This window comes from Clarias gariepinus, chromosome 10 (genome assembly GCF_024256425.1).
Source record: "Clarias gariepinus isolate MV-2021 ecotype Netherlands chromosome 10, CGAR_prim_01v2, whole genome shotgun sequence".
NCBI lineage: Eukaryota > Metazoa > Chordata > Actinopteri > Siluriformes > Clariidae > Clarias > Clarias gariepinus.
In genome coordinates, this window is record NC_071109.1 from 30,560,548 (window position 1) to 30,582,257 (window position 21,710).

General features: G+C 42.2%; 1 protein-coding gene across 1 annotated transcript in view; it reads left to right on the forward strand.

Annotated features, from left to right (window-relative positions):
- The window catches only part of LOC128531643 (chromatin remodeling regulator CECR2), a 49,460-nt gene that overhangs the window by 21,550 nt on the left and 6,200 nt on the right, over positions 1-21,710 (forward strand). The window contains exons 2-16 of the mRNA XM_053505686.1: positions 7,019-7,113; positions 9,775-9,958; positions 10,354-10,481; positions 10,590-10,670; positions 11,419-11,483; positions 11,627-11,793; positions 13,860-13,946; positions 14,182-14,323; positions 14,946-15,075; positions 16,366-16,403; positions 16,549-16,640; positions 17,777-17,903; positions 18,343-18,692; positions 19,722-19,871; positions 20,977-21,667. Coding sequence (XP_053361661.1) covers positions 7,019-7,113; positions 9,775-9,958; positions 10,354-10,481; positions 10,590-10,670; positions 11,419-11,483; positions 11,627-11,793; positions 13,860-13,946; positions 14,182-14,323; positions 14,946-15,075; positions 16,366-16,403; positions 16,549-16,640; positions 17,777-17,903; positions 18,343-18,692; positions 19,722-19,871; positions 20,977-21,667 — 2,527 coding nt within the window. The remainder of the gene's footprint in view (positions 1-7,018; positions 7,114-9,774; positions 9,959-10,353; positions 10,482-10,589; positions 10,671-11,418; positions 11,484-11,626; positions 11,794-13,859; positions 13,947-14,181; positions 14,324-14,945; positions 15,076-16,365; positions 16,404-16,548; positions 16,641-17,776; positions 17,904-18,342; positions 18,693-19,721; positions 19,872-20,976; positions 21,668-21,710) is intronic.

Below are 21,710 nucleotides of genomic sequence, written 5' to 3' on the forward strand. Positions count from 1 at the left end.
TTTATACAGCAGTTTCACAAACGTCATTTATTATCAGCAGATTATGATTTGTTTGTTTATTTACCCTGTTATTTCGCTCCATCAACGTTTATCCTTCAGGGATTAGTGGAACTAAATAACCCGTGATTGGTAGAGCTGGAATCTGCCGGTTAGTGTGATTTACCAGCGGTTGAATTAGTTTTACATTGTTACTGGTACCTACAAATCGTCCACTTTAGAATATCAGCTCCGTTAACTTCTGGGTTTGGGGTTAAAAATCCAAAATGGTATTAAATGGAAAGCTAGTGCACTATGTGGGGTGTACACACATTTGTTCCCACACACCAAGTAATGCCCTTGATCAGGGGTTAAAGAGGGATTTGTTGCCTTGTTGTTGTTGTGGGTTTCAGCAAGCAGATGCTCTCTCCTCAGTACTGTGGACCGTACAGACCTACTTTCACCCACGCCGAGTTAGAATTGTTAGGATACCGTTATTCTCTAGATTGGATTGCCTCTCATCTAATCAGATTACTCGGTCAGAACTAACTGTTGTTAAATTTTATAACTATGATGTTTTGCACATTCCATTTTTAATTACACTTTGTAGATAAATATGTGTGTTAGAAAGAGTTCACATGTTTGCATTGTAGAAGGTAGAAATGGGAATCACCAGTCACCTCCCGATACAATGTTATCATGACCCTTGTATGCCGATTCGATTAAAGTATAGCGATTTTATAAATAACTTGATTCAATATTACATTTTCACCCAATTTTATTACAGTTTTATACCTTTTAAAAAAGTTTGAGTAATTCAATGTAGCTTGTTACTTATAACATTAGTTTTCTCACTTAAAAACCAGGCACAGCGTTTAAATAATACAAACTAACTTCGAATACAAGAGATTAACATTTAATTAAATAGCATGTATCAGTTATGTCAACAGCCATAATTGTTCGTTTTAAAAATACAAATAATAATTCAACAATAAAAACGTGTAAACACTGTGTAGCAGCTATACAATTATAAAGAAATCATGCATCGCTTGAGGTTATTTAGTAAAAGCTGAATGACGTTCGTAAAGGCTCGTCAAAAATATAACACTTCTCAGAATTCCAGTCGAGGTGTTCAGATCCTTAGCACAGGTACAAAAGTGAGTGTAATGGTCATGTGACCTAACTGTGGTCAAACGAAACACCGTTCAATATATGTAAGATATGTGCAAATAACATAATTCACAATAATTCAGTAATTTACTGTACATGTCTAAATAGTAAAGATCACACACACAGCATGGCAAAAGACATGACACTGGAGATTGTTTGCAGGAAGCAAAGTGGGTGGGGGGGTGAGTTCTGCCATGGGAGACAAGTCTTTACATGGCGGAGATGTCCACACCCATCCCCCCATTATTCCCCTTAAGTAGCAACGGCTGTTAACTGCTCCCCACCATCTGTGGTGAGCCTCTGGTGTGCATCAGGGACTGATACTAGGAACGTCCTAGTTTCAACCAGGCCACCGAGGCTTTGAAGATTTGCTGACACAAGCCAAGGACAAAACCGCCCGATCAGCCTTTTTTTTTTTTTCGATGAGGTTAGAGTGTTTGGGGTGAGGTGTGTTTTTTTTTTTCTGTTCAAGGGTCATTTGCCTTGAGCAGGTCTTGAAACTGAAGGCTTTGAGATTGTTCACCATTTGGATCAGTAGCACTGAGTCAGCATCCTGGTTTGTAAAGTAGCTGTCTCGTTGCTTTTAGGAACCTGGGCTACAGATAGGTTTTTGAGTACATTTTTAAATCTCCATGGACCCCCTCAATACGATGCTATGCCGTGTGAATAGTTGAGATCGCGCCACTTGCAGGACCACAGTGGAACTGTCTTACCACTTCAAACGTAAGAATACACAAATTATAAAATAAATCAAAAAGATATTGCTTTGGGAGTCAATGAGGTTATCCATCATCCCAGGTTATACATGAATCGCCACACAAAAGAATCACAGTACATAACAAACCGATTTTCGCCCACCAATTCTATAAATAATAACAGACTTAATAGTTTAATGGTTTTAGGTTTGATGGGATGCCATAATTCCACAGTCAATCATTTTGGGAGCTTGAGATTAGATTCCTTTAGATTAGATTTACCTTTATTGTCATTGTACAGAGTACATGTACGAAGACTTCATCTTGGTCAAAAGTTTGTGGACACTTAACCCCTGTACTTGCTGAGCAGCTTCCAATTAGTTTTGTTCTAATTAAGCTCCACTCTTCCATTAAGGCTTTCCGCTTATTTTTTGAAGCATAGTTACATGGATTAGGGTTCACTCAGCTAGAAAAGCATTACAGAGACGTTGGGATTTCGAGGAATTTCCACTTTCTGTTCATCGTTAAAGACTTTTCAGTTCCATAGCGTGAAGATCAGGGCTGTATTAGATCTTCTCATTCAAAGCTAACTCACGATTGTTTAGGCGCAGGAACAGGTTTGGCCGCTCCAGTTCCAGTGAAGAGAATTTATATCAAAGCACACAAAGGCATCCTGTACAGTCAGTCATGTCATGTGCTTCTAACCGTTTCAGGAAGGCAAGCGTACAGATGTGACGGTCGTCGGTATAGCGTGTCTGAGCAGACCGTAAACCAGAGACCCGAGTGAAAGTCGAAGGCATGGAGTCAGTTTCATGTTGTACATCAGTATCAGAAGAAAGACATGTTTTTATATGAGAAAAGAGAAGAAATATCAGGAGTTTTTTTTTCCTCCTCCTGGGAGGCCTGAATGCCAAACTGGGCTTAAATCATTTGTCTTACAACATTTTGTGTAAATAAAACCTCATAAGGAAGCTTTTGTAGCTTTCCTGGCATTGCTGCCTTGTCTGATCTCTCAAGCATACGCGCTTCCTGGCAGCCTAAAGGGGCAGTATTCAAGGTCCGATCTGAAACCACCTGCGTCTCAGACGTGTGTTTGGGCTGGATTTTTTAAAAATATATGAGAAACTGTATAGAGTGAGCGTTCCAGATGAAAAATGTTTAGTTTAGTTCTAAACAAATGAGGCGTAAGGATTGCAATTTCATGGTCAATCGTTGACTGTGCCGACTTTAGAGTTTTTAGACTCATCCGTGAAAGCTGGAGAAATAACACTCGTTCAGTGATGACATCACATTCACACACCGGTCCATTGTTTGTTTTAAAGGTCCGATATTTTGTCTACGTCTTCAACAAGAACTCGGGTCTCAGAACTCTCACAAAGTGTGTGAGCAGAGCTAAGAAACTAGCTGAAGGAGTGGATCTCCCTATGTGAGGTCACATTAGGGGGGGCATATTATTTGCCTGGTTAAAAAAAAAAAAAAAAAACTTTTTCCCGTCATGTTTTTGTTTTTATACACGCAGACTGAAGACTACATCTAAACATGATCTAAAAGTTTTTTTTTTTTTACCTTTAAGTTTTCGTCAGATGAAATGATAATCGTAATGAATTCAAATGAAATTTTAATTTAAGTAAATAATTGTGGTGAATGTACTGTAACTGCGGTGTGAGCAAAAATGGATGCCTCATTTATGATTTGCACGAATGAAAAGCAGCAGATTTTTTTTTTTTGGGGGGGGGGGGGGGGGTCTGAAGGTGTATTTGGTGCCGTTGTTTATCGTAGACTTTGCACTCAGTATGAAGAAAGTGTTGGTATATCTGTAAACAAAATTTGCACCAATACTCTAATACTCTACGAGCCTGAGAGTAAACGGCAGCGTAAACGCAACGGAAACATCCTCAATCACCGAACACCGAAAAAGTTCAAAAGTCAAAGCCATCGGCTGGAAAATTAATTAATGCTTACAGTTTTCTGGGATCCTCAAGGGCCAGAAGTATAAAAAAAAAAAATTCAACAACAGTGCTCGTTACAGTGAGACGCTTATTGACAAGCTTACGACTAAACTTTCTGAGGACAGATATCTGAAGGCGTCGTGATCGTGCAGGACCATGCACGTCCGCACACTTCTGCCCACGTTGAGATGTTAAAAGCATCCTCCCTATGGTCCTGATCTCGCTCCATCTGACTTTTACCTGTTTGGTCGCCGGAAAGCAAGACGAAGATTTACTTCTGATGAACAGCGGTGCGCTCTCAGCCTAAAACATTTATTTATTTATTTATTTATTTTTTAAGTTAAGGAATATGAAAGCTTGGTAACAGATTGACAAAGTGTGTTGAAAACTGTTGGCGTTTATAGAATTGTTCCTTGACTGTTCAGGCATCGTGAGATCGGACTAGTATAACTTTCCAGCTGTTGAGGAGTAATCGGCTCGCGTAGAAGAAAGATGCCGTACACAGCACATTAATTCCCCTCCTTCGCTATCGGAGCTGCCGAACGGCACTTCAAAGCCGGCGTGCAGCGGTGCTAATCCCCCACAGCCGGACTCTCGGGTTTGAAGTGTGATCAAAGTGCAGCCTGCACTGATAGATGGGCTCTCCTTCAGCTCGCTGCTCATCAAGGGACCAGGAAGTGTGTGTGTGTGTGTTTGTGTGCGTGTGTGAGCATGACTGCGGATCTGAGGAGTTCCTCACAGTTACTCCTGACCGACGTATGCCGGAAATTAAATCACGATTAAAAAAAAAAAGAAAGAAAACCCTGATCTCAGGAGTCAGATTTCCTGCTCGTCAGATTTCCTCGGGCTCGCTTGAAGATGATGATAGGAAAGAAATGAATATTCATTCTAATGAGATACAGCAGCCATCACAGAAAGACGCACTGAAGTGGATGTGAAGTGCGAGCTTTGAAAGGAAGGCTAGATCTGAAAAAAACGTCACGACGCGAATATAAATTCCACAACGATAAAAGGGGCGTCCGATTACCCGCAAGATCATGATGCCCCCAACCTCCCCCTCCCCCTCTTTTTTTTATTTCCCCTTCACGTCGCACCCGGCCCACTTGACAGCCAGGCCAGTCACCTTTCAAACTCAATCCCGCATCAATTGACTCGTTCAAATAGGAGTCTGACACGTCCATTCTTTCTTGTGCCAAACACCTGAGCGGGCAGATCAATAGCTTTTAAATTACTCATTAAGATCCTCCCAGGAAATTCACTTGGCTCAGCGTTTAAAAAAAAAACAGTAGGCTGCCGGTGTTGTCTTTGTCGGTGCTTGAAATAACGACTCTCTGGATTTTTTTTCCCTTTCGTCTTATTTCCCCTTTAAGCACTAACACGTGTCTCATCCAGTTTTTCAAGCTCACTCTCTTTCTTTGCTTTTGCCCTCGGCTCTCATTCCGTCTCTGTTTTTCGTCCTGCTGACTTTGTCCAACAGGTTTTTCCTGGCTCCGAGTAGCCAGGAGGTGTGTTAACCCGACCCCTGCCGACCCCCGGCTCTTTCTGAATCTCACGACGAATTTGAGGTCGCCCTCGAGTTAATATCGGGCCGCCACTTTTCCCATCAGGAAGAAAATGGGACGATGTTTAGGTTCGAAATTAAAAACGCACTCCGTCGCCAGAAGGAAATTGAGAAAGAGCTCAAAAGAAAGAGCTAAACGAAACGGACATGGGCCACAGGGGGACGGGTGAAGGGGGGTACAGTACGGATTAGCATATCTGCCCTCTCAGCCATCTTCCAGCAGTGCATTCTGGGTAGGGCGGTGCCCGGGGTGCAGACGAATGAGGTGCTTTGGTAGCCGTGGCCTTTTGGGCTCCCGCTGGTGCCAAGTGTTTTGGCTTTGTATTGTCTCACGACGCTGGAGTTTACTCTCCTGCTTACTGCCGCTTCATAAAGCCTGAATAGCGAGCGCACAGCGCCGGGCCGGAGAAAGGTCAAGGTTGAACTTGAACCTCAGCTGCAGGAGCCTTGCTGAGAGCCTCGAGGCATTTCTTAGGAACACGGGCTTGAGGCTGTCCAGACTCGAGACAAAACCGGGGATATTACGATGATGAATTTCCCAAAACGATGTGTCCCGGAGAGTTGTCTTCCTCTCATATCACATCAAATTGCAATTATATATTTTTAGAATGATTTACCCAAGAATGAGATGTCGTCTATTGGCTCCACTTGTAAACCATCGTTCCTGTGCCGGTCTCACTTTTTTCTTTTTGTTTCTCATTTAAAAAAATAATAAATCATGTTACAAAAAAGAAGAAAAAAACTGCTCTGTAGAGCATCTGCGTAGAGAAAACATCTATTGAATATGTATACATTTTTTATTTGTTAGGTTTTAGATAAATGGATGGATAAATGGGTAGACATTTGAACAGACAGACAGACACTAATACAAAAACACATTGACATGCACACATAGACAGTCGGTCATGGACACAGACACACAGATGGACACATTAAGAAACGCAGAAAGACAAACATCAAGACACAGACAGACACACGCACACCGATGGATGGAGACACATTTGGACACTGAGCCGAACAGAGTCTCGATTCCTTTCGCTTTGTCTCTTAGTCTGTGTCCATCGGTCTCAGTCCCTGTCCATCGGACACAGAGATGCACTCAGCCACAGAGACGGACATTTAACATCTAAATAATAACATAATATAAAATTACACAAGCTTTGACTTACAGATGGCACTAATGCCAACGCTGATGTTAAAGAGGATTACTTAGACACAATCAGAATCAAGACCTTGGCACAGACCTGTTGGTGTGTAGAGTGTGTTAATACTTTGTTCATGTCTGCTATTTATTTATTTATTTATTTATTTTTTAACCAACATTGGACGATCCAGATTAACAGGATGCTTTTATGCTTAAGACGTGACATGCTTTTGGTTTATTCACGCCATTGTCTCTCGTGTCTCCGGTCTTTTTAATGCATTACGACAAACTTCATCTAAATGAGTCACAAAAACGTTAAATCTCAGTTACTGCGCGCTGAGCCCAGGAACTCAACCGTGGACGGTCTTAATACTTCCAGTAAAACTGGAACGACCCCAGTCGTTAAACCTGATATGCTCTCATAACTTGGTAAATGCGGGGCTTGTAAAAAAAACCTTGTAAAAATGGCTGACCTCTACTCCCTGCTGTTCTCCCTGTTCGTTTGTATGTGTGTGTGTGTTAGGAGCTGGAAGAAGCACTGCTTAAACAGGACCGAGACTTCCTCTCCGAGCTGGTCTGCTGTCTTCTGCAGGGATGCTACCAGCGAAGCGACATTACGTAAGTTTTTTGTTGTTGTTGGTTTTGTTTATGTTTTTTGCTCCTCTTTCACTCACAGTGGCTTAAAAGCTGGCTCTTAGTAGCACTTTATCACAACCATTACAGCGCTCTTAAAGAATGCGCCGTAGCCCGTGAAGCAAGATTGGCCCGGCCCGACCCGCCACGCCGCCACGACATGCTCGAAACATTCCGGCTCTTTGCCTGAGGCAAATTTTTTAAATAAAAAACCCTACAGCCCTGCTTTAAGAAACGGGTGTTTCAGTTAGAGGTTTGAGTCAGCGCCGTGATCCCCTGAGGGGCACAAACATGTCATCAGGTAGACTCGCAGCTATCGCTACGGACTGCAGGTAGGAAGGACCGTGCTGGTACATGCAGTTAACAAAAAAAAAAAGGAAAAACTGGATTTATTGGACTGGACAGCTGCTGGGCTCTGGCCTTTTCATCCACACACTTGCTGAGCGTCCCAGAGGAGGAGGAGGAGGAGAGGGAGGAGGAGAAGAAGGCTGGGGCGGGTAAGACAGAGGGAGTGATAGGATGGATAGTAAGACAGGAGGGGGGGGGGAAGTTGGGCCTGCAGCTGTGTGTGTAAGAGTGAGTGAGTGAGTGCATTCTGCTTTCTCCAGATAAGCCCATTCTTTTCCCCCGTTCTGCTCTCTTTCTTGTCTGTCTTGTGGCAGGGTTCAACCCCTAGCCTGGCCTCTTGTTTCTGTGCATCCTAGCAGGAACTCCAGCTCTCATCGCGTTCGGATGAAGAACAACAACGTGACCCCAGAGCTAATGCTTGTTAGTCCAGTCAAAACCCCGACGTGATAAAAGAGCCAAATAGTTGGACGTTTATTATTTATTATTTCGGCCTTCTAAACTAACATTCATCCATTCATTTGTCTGTATCGAGTATCCTGTCTAGGGTCAAGGCCGACCTAGAGCCTTTCCCACAAAACTCTGGGCACAAAACAAAGTACACCCTGGGATGGGGTGCCAACTTACTGCAGGGCACATACACTCATAAATTTCAGGCAGTTTGGAAACGCCAATCAGATGAAACGCGTGTCTTTGGACTGTGGATAACCAGAGGGAAAGTACCGAGCACAATCTGGGGTCGCCAATTCTTCATGTCTTTGGACTGTGTGAAGAAACCCGAAGGAAACCCACAAACCAACAAGGAGAACATGTGTATGAACCAGAATCCAGATCAGACAAACCCAACCCTGGAGGTTCAAAGAGACTGCATTGATTGACAGGATAGAGTAAGGACGTTTTCACATCAGGCCCCCTTGGGATCGTTTCTAACAACACATGACCCCCGAAGTCTGGTTTATTTCGATCAGCAAGAACACGTCGCTGTGTTTCGTGCTCGGGAACCAAGCCAACTTCTTTGTTCTTTTCTTCTTTTGTGTTTAATGGCGGCATACAAACCAAGTAAGTGGATATTGCTACCTAATGTAGCTACCAAGTGTACCCGAGAACGACCCTCAAAAAACATTGTGAATGCTGACCAGCGTTGGAGTGGGGACGGGGCAGAAGTCATTCCTGGGCAAGGAACAAGTCAATTGTTTTTAATGTGGAAATACTCACACCATCACCCCAACAGTCCAACACAGAGGGCATGCTCACTTCTGTTTTCTTAGGCTCCTGGTCATGGATGGCTCAGACGGTCGATCTTGTATCACATCACTTATATAAGCAGTTTGACAACATCAGTAGATGATCCTGATCCTGATGTACAAAACCCTTGCACTTGGTCGTACCGTGCCTTGCAAAACTATTCGAAGTCCAGACTCAAATCCAATTGAGAATCTTGGGCAAGATTTGAAAATTTGCTGTTCACAGACGTTTTCCATCCAATCTCACAAAGCTCTGAGCTTGAGCAAAGACGAACGGGGGCAAAGATGTGTTAAGCTGGTACAGACATTGCATTTGCATTTTATAGTATTTGCAACGAAAGGTTCTACAAAGTATTAAAAAACATTTATAATTTGCTTTACACTTTACAATTATCCACCACTTTGTGTTGGTGTATCAACTTGACTTCAATAGGTATGAATACTTTTGACACTGTAAGTACAGTTTACAGTGGAATTGATAAAAATGGGATTTATTTGTCATCACAGATTTTGTGGGTTGTGGAACCAGTTGTAAAAAAAAAGAAAAAAAAAGAAAGACTCCGGATTGTTCCTGGGTGTGAAAGTGTGTGTATGTTTTCGGCGTTGTTATGTGCAGGAAGCAGAAATGAGTAGTTACCTCTCGAGTCTTCTGGTCCGAATCGTTCGTTCTTTTAACACGTGACTTCCATAGATGCTTATGGCATAACAGAACAAATGACTCAGACCAGAAGATATGAGAGATGAGCTGCTCATTCTGTTTGTCATAATATTTCTCAAGCCGCATTTTAATATTTGAATTACCGGAACTATAGCCAAAATTTGTGTATGTAGATTCATTTAACATTTTATTTTATTTTTGATCAAATTAAATAAATGACTCAAAAAAAAGAACTGTTTATTTTTATGAACGAGATTTTAAAAAACGAGTCACTAAAATGATCCAAACTTCCCATCACTAGTGTATTCCCACTTCACTCACCATGTTCCCAGGCTTTGGATGTACAAAAACCAAAGTCGACAAGTAGCTTAATACCGTACATCTTATTTCTCCCATCAGGCCTCAGGCTTTCCGCGGATATCTGGAGGACATCATTAACTACCGCTGGGAGTTGGAGGAGGGAAAACCAAACCCCCTGAAGGAGAGCTGTTTTGAAGAGCTCCCCGTCCGCACACAGACGGAGATCCTGCACAGGCTGTGCGACTACCGTCTAGACGCCGCCGACGTCTTCGACCTGCTGAAGGTAAGCCTTGCGTAAGAAAGTGCAGGGCGCTCGTATAAACACATCCCTTGTAAAAAAAAAGCTATGTAGTCGGTGAGGAACTGTACTGTATAAAACTATTGGCACCAGCAAACCGGTGATGATCAGCAGTTATAATAGTTCACTGTAATATTAATAATCCAGTAGGTTTTACTGTCCTATACCGTAAAATATTTGCTTAACCTGCATTATTTCTAACATCCATATCATCAATCAAATTAGTGACACACCTTCTACAAGTGAAACTAAAACTCGTGTTATTTTACTAATACAGAACGTTCTCACTTTGGGTGTTTCTAGTTCTTTTTTTTTTTTTTTTTTTTTTCTTTAATAAAGAGCCATTTCTTGTTTCTAAGTTCTTGACTTTTTTCTCCCAGGGTCTGGAGGCAGACAGCTTGCGTGTCGAGCCTTTGGGTCAGGATGGACACGGTGCATGTTACTGGTACTTCTACGGCACTCGCCTGTATAAAGAGGAACCTATCAGAAAGAAGACCCTTGAGCTCAGGTACGCTTAACGAGTAGGAACAATAAGGCTTTAGATCAACAGGTTTATTAATGCAATGTTCAGTTAAATGTTGTCGTCGTCTTCTTCTTCTCATCGTTCACGGTGCAGTGAAATCCCCGAAATGAGAGCGCCTGAGAAAAAAAGGAGGGGAAGACCACCGAAAAAGAAGCACGAAGATTCCTCACCTGTGTAAGTCAGAATTTTCTTATATATAAATATTGCTATGGATTTATTTCAAGTCTACCTCAAAATAAAGTTGAAGCTAGGCTGCTTTCTCACTAGAGTTTTTTTTTTTTTCTTCTTCTCAACTGTCAGCTCAATCCTATGCAAAGCAGCTGCTAGGCTGATCAAATGGGACTGGTTTAAAAAAGCTCTGTTGTCGTTTTTTATTATTATTTATTTATTTATTTTTGCTGTAGAGTAAGTTAAATTCTTTTAAAGAGCAATATAACTGATATGTCAGTGTTGCTAGTTACAGAGTTTATACCATTGCATTATAACTAGACATAAAGAAAATGTTTTCATGAATTTCGGGACCGGGGTTGATCTGAACGCATTTATCTCCTACTGATTTGCATGAGAGTTTACACAAGAACTGTGGCGTTCATGAACGTCTAGAAAAAAAAGAGAATTTGTATATCATTCCTGCTTTTGAGTGTGTAGCTCTGCACACAGCTACTGTACATCTTTTGGAATGTATTATAAACTTATTATAAGGGGTGTAATGGTGCCCAAACCCTGCCCCCCCCCAAACCCACTACAACTACAAAAATTGCGATCCCCCTAGTTATGATTCATGGACCCCTGGTGGTTCTCGGACCCCATCTGCTGACCGCGTGATAATGGCGTTAGACCACAGGTTGCTTATTTTACGTATTTTCACGATTCAGCATGAAAGCAGCTTAATTAAGATCACTCTTTCCTTTGTATGTTTCAGCGAGATCGAATCTTTTAAAGATGAAGAGAACGGAGAGGAGGAGCCAGAGCCACACCTGGGTAAAGGTAAGCTACACGACCAATAAACAACAAATCAACATTAGTGTGTGTGCATGTTTTTTTTTTTTTTTTTTTGCAGTGCTCAGTTATCTGAGCGTATTGTAGTAAGCTCTGTGTGAATTTATTTGTGTGTGTGTGTTTTGTGCCAGGGCGTGGGCGTGAGCGTGGAACCTGGTCCCTGGTGTGTGAAAATGAAGAGCAGTGGACCAGACTCGCTGAGAGCATTAAGGACAAAACCTCTCCTCAGGACCGGCACCTGTTCCGCATCATTACCCAGAACTTCCTGCCAGAGATCAGCAGCATGATCGAGCACAAGGCAAGACACACAGTTGAGCAGACATACACACTCACACACACACACACATTTATACAGCAAAGCCTATAGGATAGAAAACTTTACAACATGAAGCTTTATTTTGATTTGTTTAAAATTAATCTACATCTTTTTCTAGCATCAAATATTTGACGAATATTTCAGCTCACGAAAAAGAAAGCTATCGAATAGCACCGTCATCTAAGGGACCCGGGATCGTTTTTCTGAGAGCACTTGACCCCTTAAAGTCTGATTCATTTTTCGATCAGTGAGAACACAAGCGTTCCACTCTCAGGAACCGTCCCCGAGTCTGCTGGAAAAGGTCGTCTCGAGCACAAGCACAGTACGACACGACAGGGTGGTCATAAAATTGTTATTAATGTCAAGGAAAAATGATGTAATGAAAACAAACGTCGGTCATGAGCATACTGTATCTATGTACTTGTATCCTCCACCTAAGGCGACACACTTCTCCAAACGATGGATGGGCTGGTTGAGTCTTTGAAGAAACCCTTTTTTTGGATCTTAAGGAAAAGTTCCACCTCAGTAATCACCTCGTTGTCATCCCACGCCTGCCACGAAGTGATTTCTTCAAGCGATGGAAGAGAAAGAAGTCACTGGGTGTGATGATGAGGCAGAATTCCACGCCCGAAGTCGCTCGCAAGTTTCACCGTTTTGTGAGCTAAATGGGCCGGCAGGGTTGCACCATTTTGGTTTTCACCCTTTCCCGGCATTGTGTAGAATAATACCATAGTTTGTTTTGGTTTTTTTACATGAGAAGAAATGTTTATTAACGTACTAATTACCCGGAGACATAATTTGGGCAAATATTAAAAATTTTTGTTTTGGATAATAATACAAATTTTAGGGCTGCTCCTGGTACAGTGTACTCTGGCACAGATCGAACCAGATATGGAAGCCAGTCGTACCTGAAACGCGGAAGTGGACGATGTCCTCAAGTTCTCTTCATGTGCGCATAGAACGCACCAATCAAATTAATATATTTTTTTTCAACCAAAATATCAACAATATATTAGGCATAGCTCGAGGATTAACACATCAGTTCTTTTCTTCTCTTTATGTTTAACGGCGGCTTGCAAACCGACACACGAGAGAAAGATAACAATGTGAGTGCTGGCCTGTGGGGAGGGGGAGGGATAGTGGATCGATCGTTCCTGGAAATCAATCGTGTATAAGTGTGAAAGCGATCTGACCCAAGGGTGCGTGAGCGACAGCACGGCTTCACGTGCGTCAGAGGATTTTTTTATTTGTTGATTTATTTTTAACACGTTTATTTTGGAGACGTGTTTAAATACATTTATTTTGGACTTCGTAGTGTACTCGTTGTGATTCTGTGAGGTAAAATAATAGTCCAATAATTAACCATGAAGTGCACTTTTTTCGCACGATTATCTGCCCCTCTGTTTGTTTGTTTGTTTGTTTTTTTCCCTTTACCTGTCAGTGTGAGCGGTGCACAGAGAGCTAAGTTCACACTGACCTCAGATGCAGCAAAGACCGGGTCATCTTTCATAACCCTGACTCACAACACACAAAACGCCGTCAGCGCTAATCTCGATCAGGCCCTGACAGAAGGCAGGCTCTCACCTTCAGCCGGCGACTGATGGCCTGCAGCGTGCGCGGCCCAGTGACCTCTTAAGTGGCTCCATTTCAAGCAGTTCATCTCACTCTGCCAAAATTTAAGAGCGGTTCAATAATACACTCGAGATAGATATTTACGGTGCTGCGGTGCACGTGCCGTCGTAAATGCTCCTTTCCAAAGTCGCCACTTTCGTCTTCTTCATATTTTACACGTCCAAGGTTATTCCCAGTCACCGTTAACAAAAATAATTGACTTGTTTACGTTAACGTGTGCCGAGGTAAGTCCAACAGGGCGCGACTTGACCCCAGTGACGACCTCCAAACACCCCCCCCCCACCGACCCTACTCACACACGCACACACACACTTTTAAAATGCTCCCCAGGGACTGTAGGAGACTGAGAGAGGAAGAGAGATGCTGAAAAACTCCCTGACATTATATAATACGTATATTTCTTATTTTCTTCTCAGGAGAAAGAGCAGCTGCAGAAACTGTTGAATCCTCCCGTACGGAATTCTCTGAGGCTTTCCGACAAGCAGGTCGTAAATAAAGAGGAGGTACGTGTCCTTTAATTTCTGCTCTTAAATCATTTGCGTTCAGTGTCTCAGGAATGACGTTATGTAAATCCGCTCGTCCGTCGCCTTCTGCGAGGATTGCGCTACTTCTTTCGAGTAATGCTTTTCTTCTTGTACCTCCAGAGAATCTCAGGAATTTTTTATTCTGATTGTCTTTATTTATTTTATTTTTTTTATTATTTCTTTACGTTGAAATCCTTCCCGGTTTCTTGCCTAGGTGGTGTCTGAGGTGAATCTGAAACAGAGAGAGGAGGACATGGAAAGGCAGGCTTTGCTCGCCGAGCAGCGGCGAGAGGAAGAACGACTCCTCCAAGAAGAGCGAGAGAGAGAGGAGCTGGAGCGGGTGAAAGCAGCTGAAGGTGCGTACAAACTCGAAGGCAGCCCCGTGGGCATGAACATGAACGCTGGCTCAGATGACGCTGGATCAAATACACATGCCGCTGTCTTGTGCCGACAAAACTTGCTTTTATCCCAAGCGGCACAAAGAAGCCACGAGATGAGATGATGAGAAAACTCCCCAAAACTCGTTCATCACCCCAAACTCCCTCCGGTTCACTCTTGGTATCTGCGCCAGAGTTATTTAACTCCTGATTGTGGCACTGGGGGCCGGACTGCTCGGCCTGTTAATGTATAATGGATGACGATTGTAGCCTAAGGAGCTCTCCAGCGGCTCCTTTCCCCCCTAAACCTCTTTAATCCTCACAGCAGGGTGCGCCCGACATGGCCTTTCATATCAGCGCAGAAACCAGCTCGGGTTCTTTATCTCACGCAAACCTTTTGATCTAGTTTGCCTTCTAAAGCTGCTCGCTGAGTCACTTCTCTCATTTGCCGAATTCAGGAGACTAAGCAGACCTGGCTTGTTTGAGTAACAGGTGCCTTGAGGAAAGAACTTTTTTTTTGGGAGCCGTTGAATGGGTGTGCATGTGTGTGTGTGTGGACGTGCTCATGATCACGTGCGTCTGTGCTCATGTCTGTGTTCAGAGCGATCCCGGAGAAGAAAACAGCGTGAGGAGAGGGCGTGGCTCCTGTCCCAGGGGAAGGACTTGCCGGCTGAGCTGCTCCACCTGGAACCTCATTCGCCCGTCCGTCGCACCCGCCGCACCAACGAGATGTAAGAGTTTATTTTATGACGACACTACTCCGGGTACTGTAATTGCACAGAGCAGCTCATTCCAACATTAATATTATTTCATTTAAAATTCTATACATTAAAGTTAAAGAAAGCAAAGATTGATGAGAGATTAGTGGTTAAATAAATCCTGTAATGGAAGTGTCAGTAATTTGTTTTAATTTGTAGGGAGGTACTGTTTGGAGGAATGTTTCGCTCTAATATAATGTAATATAAGAGTGCCGTTCAGGTCAAACTTGTGACATTTTACAGAAGAATTCAAACACAAATATGGTGATGAGACTCTTAGCCGCAGTCAAAATTTTTTTTTTTTTTCAAACAGTGCAAATTTTCACATTTGGGCTGTTAAGGGAGTTCCTGGAAGGCCAGAGTTTCAGACATGAAGCAGGCAGTCAGGATGGTCATGGCTTCGGCATACTAAGAAAACCTTTTATCTTAAACACTGGGATAAGTGCATTAGTGTAGCAGCAGATTATATAGAGAAATAAAGGGAGTTTTTACTCTCATACTCTCGTGTTCTGTTATTGTGGATGATCATCGGTCCCGGCTCGACTTGAACACCGTTCGTATTTTGTCTTAGTAACTTGAAGATAAACGAAACGAAAAAACGATAATGTTGCCTTATTTAACTGATTATACAACATAATCTTTATTTTAATTTAAAGTGCGCATTTTTAAAAATAATTTATTTAAAATCGATAAATTCCCTGGAAAAAAAAAATGTAACTGAAAATAGAAACATTTAGAGTTTGTGTTACTACTTCTTTTGACTTTATGGGCGGCTGGTGCAATACCGCCACCTACTGGCCTGAAGTATGAAGAAAAAAAGATTATCGCTTTGTCCAAGTTATAACATTCAAATTACTTTTACATAACATTTTTAGTGTTTATTAAATACTTTTAGTAGTTTTTAATACTTTAAAATGTGTAAGAAATGTTTCTTGTTGAAATGAATCAGAGCATAAACATTAGTGCTATTGAACTGAATGAAATGTTGTAAGGTATTGATGAAAGAATTACGGCCAAGATTCCAGGTGTTGCCTTTTGTGTGTGTGGAGAGATACTAACAATTTGTGTGTTGAAATAAATCTATTCTCGGTAAAAATGTTCCTTTATGTCAATAGAATAAGTCATGATCAGGCACCAGACCCCAGTCTATAATGCATGTTTACCTGTGGAAGTTTACCAGTAAAATCCTTTCACGCAGTTCTCCACACTTCAGCTGCTTTAGTTCCACATTGCTAAGTTCCACTTCTCTTTTTTTTCTTTCAGCTATGACATCGATGACGACTATGCCGCTCTCTATAAAGGTAGGTATTGGTGGAAAGGACGGTGCCAAGCCTCTTGCACACACTTCCTCATTTTATCAGCTTCAATACTTTCTGTGCTTTAACTCGGATCTTTTTTTTCTGGGTGTGTGGGCGTGTGGGTTAATTCAATTTTTTTTTTTTTCAGTGCTGGAATCTCTGAAGGCTCACAAAGATGCTTGGCCCTTCTTGGAGCCTGTGGATGAATCCTACGCCCCTAATTATCACGAGATTATTCAGGTTAGCTTTCCATATATCTCTACAACTGTGGACATAAACATCGACCAGTGATGCCGATTTAGATGAATTACTTTGTGTTTATATGTATGTATAGTATCACAAAAAAAGCGTATAGCCATTTGCCCTCTTCCTGTTTTTGTCACAATTAAATGATTCAGATCATCAAACAGATTTGTATATACTGTATGTATGCTCAAAAAATCCTACAACGTGGCTGAATTACAACAATTCTGCAAAGAAAAGCGGGCCAAAATTCCTCCACAGCGATGTGTTTTGCCAATTATCCCAAACGCTCGATTGCAATTGTTGCCGCCAAGAGTGGCACAACCTGTTATCCAGTTTAGGTGGCAAGTACTTTTTTCACACGGGGGGGGGGGCATAGGAGACCACTGCAGTTTACTCCAGAAAACTTCTGGAATGTCATCAGGAGGAAGATGGATGACCACAAACCATCACGTAAAGCTGAGCTGTTTGCTTTTTTGCAAAAAGAATGGTATAAAGTTATCCAACAGCAATGTGAAAAACTGAAGGCTGTAATCATTAATCGGGATTATTCCATCAAATACTGATTTCGTAATGTTATTTAGCCAAAGCATTAACACCATTTGTTTACAAATTATTTGCATTTTGTTAAATTTTCATTATTAAAGCTCTGCAAATATTGCATGATCTTGGGTTATTTTGATGTGTTGTGATGTCATTTCCTTTAAATATACACTTTAAGTAACAATAGTTATATTTTGAATTTCAGAGAAATATTGTCAGCAGTTCACAATAAATGAAGCAAAACTGTTCATCTCACCAAAACATGCACCTGTAAGAAAAAAACAAAACAAAACATGAACTGATTCTTTTGCAGTGGTCTCTTTTTTTTTTTTTTTCCCCCAGAGCTGTAGAACATTATTTCTTTACTCTTCTTCGTTTAGTTTTCCCATCACTGAAATTTAAGGCAGCGCAATTCAACTCTTTATTCTCAGCATCCTGTAGGAATGCTCATCTTTGTGTAATATATTTTAAAAAAAGTTTGATTTCAATAATTTTAAGTGTGACAAAATGCAAAAAAGAAAAAAAGAATTAGCGTCCGTGTATGTACAGTATGTGTTTGAAATAATTTTCCCACCTGTCTACTTTTTAAGACTCCGATGGATCTCTCCACCATCGAGAGAAAGCTAAATGACGGAGAATATGTCGCCAAGGATGACTTCATAGCCGACGTGAAGCTCATGTTTGAGAACTGCCTGGAGTACAATGGAGAGGAAAGCGGTAAATAAGTACTGTTATTAAAAAAAAAAAAAAAAAAAAAAAGGACAATATTTATTGTGATTGCTCGTAGAGTGTGTTTAAGTATGTGTGTGTGAGCAATGTGTGTAAGTATTTTTGTGAGCAAAGAGATGGCGAAAGTGTGTGTACGTGTGTGCCTGGCCCCTGACAGTGATTAATGGCGAGTGATTGAACTGTTCTCCAGTGCGCGAGTCCTGCAGTGCCACACAGACATTCCATCCCTGCGGCCCCTCTCTCTCTCCGGAGCCATCCATCTGTCAGAATGCGCTTCCCCCCCACCGGGAGGGGCTGCAGGTTCAAAGGTCAACTGTGGCTCAGTGACCTGGTCAGCGGGCCAGCGCGGAGAAGGAAGCCGAGACGCCTATTTCTTTGTAAGCGTTGTTTGTGTTGGCGGGGCTAAACTGTTTGTGTTATTCTGCAGAATACACGATAATGGCCGAGTCCCTGGAGCGCTGTTTCAGCAGAGCGCTGCAGAAACACTTCCCCTCCGAGGACGGAGACACCGACGAGGAGTTTCATCTAAACAAGGACGACCGCGAGCGCAAGGACAAGAAAAAGACCAAGAACAGTAGTCGGCAGTCAGGGCCCGAGAGCCTGATCAGGGCCACGGAGCAAGCGCAGAAACGCAAAACGCCCCAGGAGAACGGCTCCAAATCTGCCCATGGACCACCTGGTTTTCAGTTCGGCAACATGCCCACACATCCACACAACATGGCACATCCTCGCTCTGGGAACGAGCCACTGCACGGCATGTACCACCCGTCACAACAGGCAAGTCTGCACTTTGTGACACAAAAAAGACAGTTTTATAGGGTGATTTCACAATATGCATCGTTTTTTTTTTTGTTGTTGCGCTTTCTTCATCTGGGTAGTTCCTTAGACAGGTTCTTTATGTGGTTCATAAATTTTTTTTTATTTTATTTTTTTAAATCTAAACTGACCCATAAGGTCCAAACCAAGCCAGGGCCAAGAGAGGTAGCTCTGTCTGTTCTGGACTGACCAAAAAAAAAAAAAAGAAAATAGATATGTTCTTGTTATTATTGGGTTTCCTTCAGGTACTCTGAAGACATACAGGTCAGGCTAATTTTCATGTGGTGTCAAAGTCTGTGGCCTGCAAAGTACTAGCACCCCATCCATGGTCTACCCTGTCCAGTGCCGCAAGTCCCCTGGGGATAGGCTCCAGGCCTGCGTGTACAGGATAAGTGGTATAAAGAATGATTGGGAGCTTTCTGTGGTTGGCATGGATGTTCCTGTAGCTTCTCGCACATGTCAGGAGGGTGATGAGTCCGTAGAATGGTTCAGAGTGTCATCCATGTTTTTGACAGTTTTTTTCGTGCAGCACTTGTTGTATTCTGTGTCACTGGTGACACACCTACACAGGCCCGGACCTTAACTCTGCTGAACATTCACTTAAGTTCTTATGGTTATATGGGCAAAAATCCCCTACCAGCATGTTTTAAAAATTAGTGAAAAAACCTTCCCAGGACATTAGAAGTTATAACAATAATTAGGACTAAATATACAGTGAGATACCTTCTGGGTGTAATGGTCAAGTGTCCTCAAAGTTTTTGCCTTGTAATGTAGTTATGAATAGGTTTTGTACCTTTTTGTTTTTTAATCAAACCTAGGACACTTTTATTGCATCTTTATTGCACCTTTTACTACAGGAAATTTTACTTGTCCATAGCTGTAAAGTGTGTATTAAAAATAAACAAAAAAAATATATTATACGGCAAGCAATTATTTGTTATTGATTGCATCAGGAGGTTAAATAGAAGTGCCTCTCTCTTTAAATAACAGCTCCAGCGACACCCAGGACCACCTGGACCCAGAATGTACGGACAAGGTATGATGATGGACCCCCGGTATCCATACCAAGGACAGCGGCCTGTCATGGGCAGGGGTCCAGGCGAGCATGGGCCGCAACACATGCCTCGTTACCCTATGCAGGTATGACATCATTACTACCTGAGAACGAACACATTTGATAATGTTATGAGTGAGCGAGCCTGTAATCATTGAAGGCATTATAAAAGTGTGTGTATAATCACCAGCACAATTGAAATTAGTGTTGCAGTTAATAAATATAAGCTCCAAATGAATGTATTGTTTCAAATTATTTTGTTGCAGCTCTATATGATTCAAATCATTTAATGAATTACATGAGAACTTCAACCCAATGTGAATCTTTAAAGCTTTTGTCATGTAACAGATAGTGCAAGGAATTAACAATATGGCAACAGTAAAATCTAAAAAAAAAAAACCATGCAAAAACGGGTGAAGAGGTAAATTAAGCTGGTAGATGGGAATAATCTCTGTGACCTTAACCATGGAATGGTAGTTGGTTTTCTTTAGGGAATTTCAGTTTTATGCAAAATGTCATGAAAAGTTCTGTGGGTGGAGACGCCTAGTTAATAAGAGATTTCCAAGGAAAATTGCCAAACTGATTTGAGCCGTCAGGAAGGATATAGTAACTTAATCCCTCTTTACAAGTGCCATGAGCAGAAAGGTATGCACAAAAGAAAACATCAAACTTTGAGGATGGACTAAGTGGTGGATGCTTCTCCACTTTGTCCATTAAAAAGAGTGATTATTTGAGTTACTATAGACTTCCTGTCAGCTCAGGCCAGTCTGGTGTTCAATCCTGCTGATCCTCTTTACACAGGCTGCTCTTTTGGTTTTTACCACATTCTGTGTAAACTTTAGCTCAATTGTGCATTAATTCTTGAGGTTTCTGAAATAATCAAACCAGCCTGGTACCACCAACCATGCCATTTATTAAAGTCACAGGGATCATACCTTTTTCACCACATTCTGATGCTTTAATTTTTTTTGTCCTCTTATCTGCACACATGCTGTGCTACCACATGATTAGCTTATTTAATAACCACAACAACATTTAGTATAAACATTTTGTGTAGTTATTGTTGTTGCATGCTCAATGAAAGGTTGTAAATTTATGATAGATAAGGTACATTTAAGTCTTAAAACTAAATATTATATTTATACCTTACTTTGTGTTATTCATGGGTCTAATAGATTTTTCTTTTTCCAGGGTCCACCTACCAATGGTCCGCAATTTGGTCCAAGATACCCAATGGGGGGAGATTCTCGTCACCTTCAGCCTCAACACCAGCAGCATTCTTATGTTGGCCCCACTCATGGCCCATCACTGGGTCCAAGACCAGTCGCCCTACAGTCTGGAGGACTGTGTACCACTCCGTCTGATGGCGACATGTATCGACCTCACCATTACCCTGACAGGCAACCCATGCATCCCATGGGAAATGGCTACCCCAGACCCCTGCACAACTCTTTTACTCCATATGGCCCTCCACCCAGTACTTATGGTCCATGGCCAGGCTCAAACCAGCAGCAGCCTGGACGACCGATGATGCAGGAGCAGGCTATGGGTGGTCAGCACCCTTACAGTCATGGTATGATGCGACCTCCTCACAATGCTGGATATCCCCATTCTGATGGTCAATACAGGATGTCGTCAGTTAGCTCCCAGGGACCCATGGCCCACAGGCCTCCCATGACCCCTCAAGAGCCGAGGCCACATGTGGGATCAATGATGGACAGCCCGGAAATGATTGCCCTGCAGCAGCTGTCGGCATCATCCTCTCGTCTCAGCGTCGGAGGTTACCAGCCGCCTCTAGGGAAGACTGCAAATACCACTGTGGCTCCTGAAAGCCAGAACTCAAGTTCTGTGGGAGATGACCAAGGTGCTGGGGTTAAAAAAGGTAGGCATTTTTGGTAAAGGATTAACAGATCAATTTTAACAGT